Genomic DNA, 6,876 nt, shown 5'->3' with positions numbered 1-6,876 from the left:
TGAGCGCGACATTTGCTGAAACTACAGCATTATATAATGCAAAGCAGGAACGCCAGAGGCGGATGCGTTGGCAGCGGATATAGTGCAGCGGAAATTGGCTTATAGATGCCGGGCCATAGATATGTAGCTATTTAGCCCCGCCTTCCGTTTCACCAAATTGCGGATTGAAGGGGCACATTCCGACTTGCACCGCATATTCCCACCATAAATGCATTTGTGTGTCTTCCTGTCAGTGTGTAAGGGTACTGCTGAGTACCTCAAATTGCTTTCAGTGCCCAAAAGTATGCCGCTGTCAAGATAATGTTACTTCTGTCAGAGGTTCAATCGTAAAGTTGCGATTCCAAAATAGAACGCTGTTTGAAAATCATCAAAACCGATTAAGGAGAATTCAATAGATTATATTATTACTATTTTAAAATAAATCATTTTTTAAATTTGGTTTGAAAATTTTATATATGCGATTGCTTGAGTTTTTGACAATTAAGTTTTAATTAAACTGACCGACAAAAAAAAGTCTTAGTCTCCCGTCTTGTTTTATAACGACTTCACTAAGCGAATTAGCTTCAGGTTCTAGCATTTTTTTGAAGCTTCCACTTGGCCAGCGAGGCCAAAGTTGGTTTTACAAGAAGAGCAAAGTGGTAAAAAAGTACAAAATTGCAAGAAGGTCGCTCCTCTGCATTAGCTGGTCCGCAAGCGGCTCAAGTGCAAAATCGAATTTAGCTAACGAAATTTCATCTTGCTTGCCAAGAATGCCGCTCCATCCATCTTGAACTATTCCACCTTACCCGTGCGAGTCCCTTTAACAATTTAGCCCGCACGAGTCCCTTCAAAAAAATCCAACTTTTCTAACCCCTCTTAACAGCAGCCGACGATGGCGATAAGCGCTTGGAACATGCGTGCTAAAAACACACATAAGGACACCCTTACAAAAATCTATACACCGGAAACATTCAAACAATATAAAAGTTTGGGTAACTCAAATCATTTTGTTCATAGTTTGGATAATGAATCCTTTATGCTTTTAGTTATTTTGTACTTTATTGCTATCGTTATGGAATACATATATCATATAAAATACGAAAATAGATGATTACAATGAAAACAATAAAACTGTCAACATCTATTGGAGACAATACTTCTCCCAGTGTAAGCGTGCACCTGTGTTCCCCCTAATGTTGGTTACAAAATCAAAAAAAAAACTCCAGTGAAGGCAGGTTTTTGGGTGGGGATGGGGAGTCATGGGCAAGGGCTGCTTAGTTCGGGGTCAAAGGGTGCTGCAAATTCAGGTGGAGCACCAGCATCAGCACCTTTGCCATTAACCCAACTCGGTTGGTTCTGGTTCGGTTTTTGCTGGGTGCTGATGCTACCTCTGGTGCTTCCTCTTTTTTGCTATTAGTTTTCGCCGCTTGTTTTTGTGTGCCAGCATCACCACCCCGCCGAAAGTCCCACACTCGTCCACCTTGCCTCGAACATACCTGTTCGTTTTTTGTTTTTAAGTGCAACATGAAATGTGCATACCAAGGAGCAGGCCAAACCAGACACGGACTTCAGCCTGGACAGACTCCGAAGGTCCCCTTTTCCACCAATTCCCAAATCCCTTCTACCTGCACGCACCACCACTACCCACCTTACACTTCCCGCCCGTCCACCGTCTCATCTGCACCTTGCTGGGCTCATCCTTAGATGCTACTTCCAATTCACCACTGACTAATACACTCCCAGTGGTGCACCTATAGATATTCTGCTGTGTGGCGACTATGTATCCAATGTTTTCGTAGGTTTGTTGTTGGGCCCAGAAACTAAGATATATGGCAGCTGCCAGAAGATGCAAAACATGGCTGTACCTTACATATGTTTTATACAGTGCTTCACAAAACTTTCTGAGCCCCGTACTTGATATTAGAAACACACAACATGAATTTGTACATTTTGTTTTCGTCTTACAAGATTCCGTTATAGTTAGGAACAAATTTTAGTGCGGAGAATTGTTTTTAACTATCTACAAATTAAGACATAAAGCATGAATACTTTTTAGCACTACTTTTTATGACAGCAGCCAGAACATGTCCTGCTGCGTGGCTTCGGATTCACCATTTAGTAAAAATGGAAGAGAGGTCCTGCGCGTGTGTCTCTGACAGCTGCTGGAAGTAAATTTCCTTGGAAACTAACTCCGCTGGCAGTTAAATTGTTGTGAAGTATGCAAGTTCAAGCTAATCAAGTTTCAAAAATTAAGCACATATATTATGTTTTATAAGTGTCCCTACAAATATACAGAAATTGACATCTAGTAAATGCTACCTTTTTATTCTGACTTGGCTCTTATTGCTCAGCCGTTTTAAGGATACGGAGGCAAGACTCAGTTTCGTTCTGAGTGAAGTGTGCAAAGTTTGGATATGGGTGTCCACCTCTGAGATCTTCTCCTCCAGACGAATGTGTTCCAGCCGGAGCTTCCTGACTACCAATTGCTTGCTCCTCACATGATTCACGGTTGCATCGTAGTCCAGCAACAAATCCGGATAATGCATCAAACAGCCGTCCCTTTTCAGCTTGAGTATCTTCTTCTTCACCCGCTCGTGTCTCACCATTTCCTGGTAATGACGGGCTCTGAGGTGCTTCTTCTTCTGCAACAGTGTTTTTAGCTTCGTCTTTAAATTTTCAAGCAGCTCCTCGTTCATTTTCTTCTTATTCTTCAAATGGGCCATCGCATGAAGATCATAGGTTTTGCGGTCGCGAAAACGCCTAAGTTCTATTTCCTTTTCTATAATTTAAGAAACAAATTTATATCGAAATCTTAATAATTTTAAAAGATTTACCCTTATTTTTAAGACTCAGAGCATTATTTTCGGCATGATTAGAAATATATTCAAGGACACGGAGGCCATTGCCAAGATTTTCCAATTTTTCCGATTTCTATATTGACGTACAAATTGGAGTGGCAAATAAATAATTTGAAATACAAAACATAAGTTTGCTCTTACGGTTTTTAAGGCCTGCAAGCGATGCTGAACAAAAAGCAATTCCTCTCGTATGGCGGATGTCTCAGCGCGGGTCTTGTTCATTTTTTTGAGGAGGTCATTCACTACAATCGTTACGCGATCGAATCCCTCTTTGCAGACTGTTTCCCTGACCTTTGCTTCAAGTGTGGCTAATATCTGGTCATCCAAAGCGCGGGCTGCTGCCTCCTGCTCCATCAAATCGTTGATTTGTTTAACACTTAACTCTTCAGTCAGCTTAATTTGCTGCAAACGATCATCCAATTCTACCAGAGCAGCCATCAGCCTTTCGCGGTTTATCGTGTCGATTTGCTTTTCCTCGCTAACCAAGGAAAACTCCTTACGCCTTACATAGTAATCTGTGGTGATCTTCTCGAGAGCCTGATTGCGATGTATTTCATATTGGTATTCGATTACCAACTGAGACAGCTCCTCCAGCATCTTTTCTTTGTCCAGCAGTCGTCTTAATCGGACGGAAGTTCTTTCATCATATTCAACCACATCATTTATTAATGAAGTCAGGAACTGCTCAACCACCGCAACATTTGCCATATGAACCTCATTAAACAGATCCGATGTGGAATCGTTGAAGATCGTTGAATTGATCCGGATGCCAAATAAATGTTCACTAATATCCTTATCTGGGCTTTCATGATCCACAATCTCATTATAGATTTCATTATCAGTTTCGATTACAGATTCGCTACCGATTTCTAGACTATGTGTTTTCTGGTCTAGATTTTCGGTGTACTCAGTATCCACTTGGAGATCCGCAAATGAGTCCGATTCTCGCTGATCTTTTTTTTTCTGGACGACTGCAATTAATTTGTCCTTCTCTTTGGGCAACTCTATATTCTCAGCATTGTCACTAGCAGAGAGGTTGCTAATATCAGGTAGACTACCAAATATTTTCAAAAACTTAAGTCTTTCAGAATGTTCCTCATAAGCTGTATCTTGAAAGTCACTTCCGTGTTCCGATACAGTTGACTCCGTTTCGGAATCAGTTTCCGAATAAATACTAGTTAACGCTTTTTTTGAATCAGAATCAGAAATAGTGTATTGCTGGTGATGTATTGAATGTAAGGATTCTAATGATTCGACGATCTGTATCTGCACATTATAGGAATCTGTCGGGGTGTCCTGTACTATTTCAGCTAGTTTTGGCTTCTTAGGTTTTAAAACATATATTTTATAACGACCCCAGTATCCAGCTTTGTTTATGGGACGCCTATTTCCGCTATTCCTGCCTCTAGATCTCCGCGAACTTGTGGAATTTCTAGATAAAACGGAGGTGCTTGATCCCATAGACATGACACTAGACCGATTTGCAGGAGAATCGAAAAGGTAATTTCTAGAGAAACGATCAAGGAAATACAATTTTTGACTTGATCTCCGTGACGTTTCTTTAGAGCTTGCCTGAGATTTCTCTCTCTTTTTGATAGATGGTAAAATGGCATGGGATGGAACCGCCTCTCGGGGCTTTGTGGCCACTTTACGTGACTTATTTCCAACCATAGTCTTTGTAACGCCTTGCGCCTTTGGTCTTTTAAGGTGCTTTATAAGTTTTTTGGTTTCATCTTTGGAGTATTCTGTTGTTACTGGGGTCTCTTTAGGCAGTTCCTTTATAGCAATTCTATTAATATTTAATATACTTGATCCCAACCTCGATGCTCGTTCAAAGTCTGTGGAGTTTCTCGCTTCTTGCGATGTCACTGATAGTGAGGTTCTTTGAAGTATACTCATGGTATATATGATAAATAACTATGCTCAAAACAAAACAAGAAAACCAAAAAATAACTAAAAAATAAATATTTTTTTAAAAATACGAGATCTTTGACCCAAAAAAACGAATGTTTTTGATATTTAGGTAAACGGCTCCTGAACAAAAATGAGAACTTAGTTGTTTGCAATAAGTTAGCCAAATTCATTTGATATCTTAATGATTGGACCATAACATTTTTTAGTGCACATTGTAATGCAAACGGAATTCATGGCAATATGCCCGTCACAAACAGTGGGCGGAAAAAGAAGGGCAGATTCGAGGGATTCCTTTTTTTTTGGCTGACTATCGTGTTACCCGCTTTTAGCCCCGAAGAAGCTGCATGTTGCTGGTTAATATCATCACTCATGTATGCCGCATACTAAAGAGAATTTATCATGTCTGTTGTTGCTGCTGTTGATGCAGCCATAAAAAATAGAAGAAACTAGTGAGAAGCACTATGAAGTACAGGGCAGCCTGGATAAGGGACCCGTGGGGATCACGGTTCCAGGCTTTTGGGCTTTCGTCTGCATTGCTTGGCTCCGTGCAGTGGGGTCTGGCATTGTCGCTCAAGTGTTTCGGCAAACTGGCTTGCCATCTGTAAGGCAAGCTGTGCAGAAAGCAAGGTGGCAAGAAGTTGCAGGACGTAGAAGGAGCGGCCTGAAGGATATCTGCCCCTATAGGGGAAGGAGTAGCAAGTTGTTGTCGGATCCTGACAGACTAGCCTAATTGAGCAGGAAGTAAAGTGCACAGATTGACCAGGGATAAAATGGACAAATATCTTAAGCCATAAATATCCTGATAGTAATTTTTTATATTCTAATTATTCAGATATATGCAAGACACCCTTTATATAGAATACTTTTATTGCTAATGGATATGATTTAGAGTGTAGTTAAAATATATTTTCATGGTGTCTTGCATCGTTTACAAAAATTGTATTCATACCAAATAAATAAAAACAATTCAGCTCTTTTAGCATACGAAGTGGAAAAATAGTTATGAGTTAATTAAATTGAATTTATCTGTAGAGTACTTTCAATGCGACGCCTTTTTCATGCCTTAGTTGGGTTTGATGTTGCTGCCACGGCTGCTGAATATTCGCAAATTCGTTTACGTTTACCTAGTCACTTCCCCTTTTTACCTTTTCCCTCCGGGCGACCACCATCAGCTAAGTAGATTTGGGCTACCTGCATGCAGCTATGCTGCAGCGTTTAAGTGGGTATATAGTATATTTCTTTTTTTACTCGGTGGTGCGGGAGGGAAATGGGCTTTAGTCGGTTTTCTCTTTTCCCGGGACTTCTGGCAAATAGCCTAAAACTTTCTTTATATTTGATGTAATGAATTTCAGCGAGAGAGAGACGAAACTAGATTTGCGATTGCCAGGAACAGTGGGCCAGAAAAAATACCAAGGACGGAAATGTGATGGAAGGCAGAAAAAACACAACGGCAGCCAAAACAGAGTGAAGCATACATTGCGTATGCGTAATGTGTAACAGATACTCCACATACGCCACGTTGGCTGGGCGTGTGTGTGAGTTCCGTTTCCGCAATTAAAATGTTGATTACATGAAGTACGACTGCCGCTTGTTTGTTTCCCTTGTGCCACGCCCCCATTTTGCCCATCCGATGCTGTGGGTGCCACAAAGGAAAACGGAAATTATGTGTAGATGCGGGCGTTGGCGCTTAGCTGAGCTTTTCATTCGGCATTAACAACAGAGTGGTAAAGTGGCAGCGGTGATGGCAACAACAATGAGAGACCATAAATTGCAAACATTTGGCTGTTTCGCGATAAGCAATCCGTTGCCAAAAGGAAGGGGGAGCAACGAGTTTAATGACCTACCTAGATTACTAAATACCAGATAAACGATAAGTGGGAATCCACTACAACGTATGTAAACATGGCAAGTCCAAAAATATCCACAATGCCCTTACAAGAAATCTCCAATTAAAAAGTTTTATTATACCCGTTACTCGTAGAGTAAAAGGGTATACTAGATTCGTTGAAAAGTATGTAACAGGCAGAAGGAAGCGTTTCCGATCATATAAAGTATATATATTCTCGATCAGGATCAATAGCCGAGTCGATTTGGCCAAGTCCGTCTGTCCGTCCGTCTGTCCGTC

At 40.9% G+C, this 6,876-nt stretch overlaps 1 protein-coding gene across 1 annotated transcript; it reads right to left on the bottom strand.

The window, feature by feature from the left end:
• Positions 1 to 2,214: 2,214 nt before the first annotated feature.
• LOC6529483 (unconventional myosin-XVIIIa) lies at positions 2,215 to 4,838 on the bottom strand. The gene is made up of 3 exons (XM_002090449.3): positions 2,979 to 4,838; positions 2,814 to 2,910; positions 2,215 to 2,758 (listed from the first exon to the last, which is right to left on the bottom strand). The coding sequence occupies exons 1-3, from the start codon at positions 4,734 to 4,736 to the stop codon at positions 2,295 to 2,297; spliced, it is 2,319 nt and encodes a 772-aa protein (XP_002090485.2). The 5' UTR covers positions 4,737 to 4,838; the 3' UTR covers positions 2,215 to 2,294.
• Positions 4,839 to 6,876: the final 2,038 nt, after the last annotated feature.

Source organism: Drosophila yakuba, chromosome 2R, assembly GCF_016746365.2.
Source record: "Drosophila yakuba strain Tai18E2 chromosome 2R, Prin_Dyak_Tai18E2_2.1, whole genome shotgun sequence".
Classification (NCBI taxonomy): Eukaryota; Metazoa; Arthropoda; class Insecta; order Diptera; family Drosophilidae; genus Drosophila; species Drosophila yakuba.
Note: the sequence above shows the minus strand (reverse complement) of the source record. Positions and strands in the feature narration are given on the sequence as shown.

Excerpts from the sequence above, each read along its gene's own strand:
- LOC6529483 (XM_002090449.3), bottom strand. The coding sequence starts at position 4,736 with ATGAGTATACTTCAAAGAACCTCACTATCAGTGACATCGCAAGAAGCG. Across the intron at positions 2,911-2,978 it reads GCTTGCAGGCCTTAAAAACC|AAATCGGAAAAATTGGAAAA; the intron begins GTAAGAGCAAAC and ends ACGTCAATATAG. Across the intron at positions 2,759-2,813 it reads TCTGAGTCTTAAAAATAAGG|AAAAGGAAATAGAACTTAGG; the intron begins GTAAATCTTTTA and ends CTTAAATTATAG.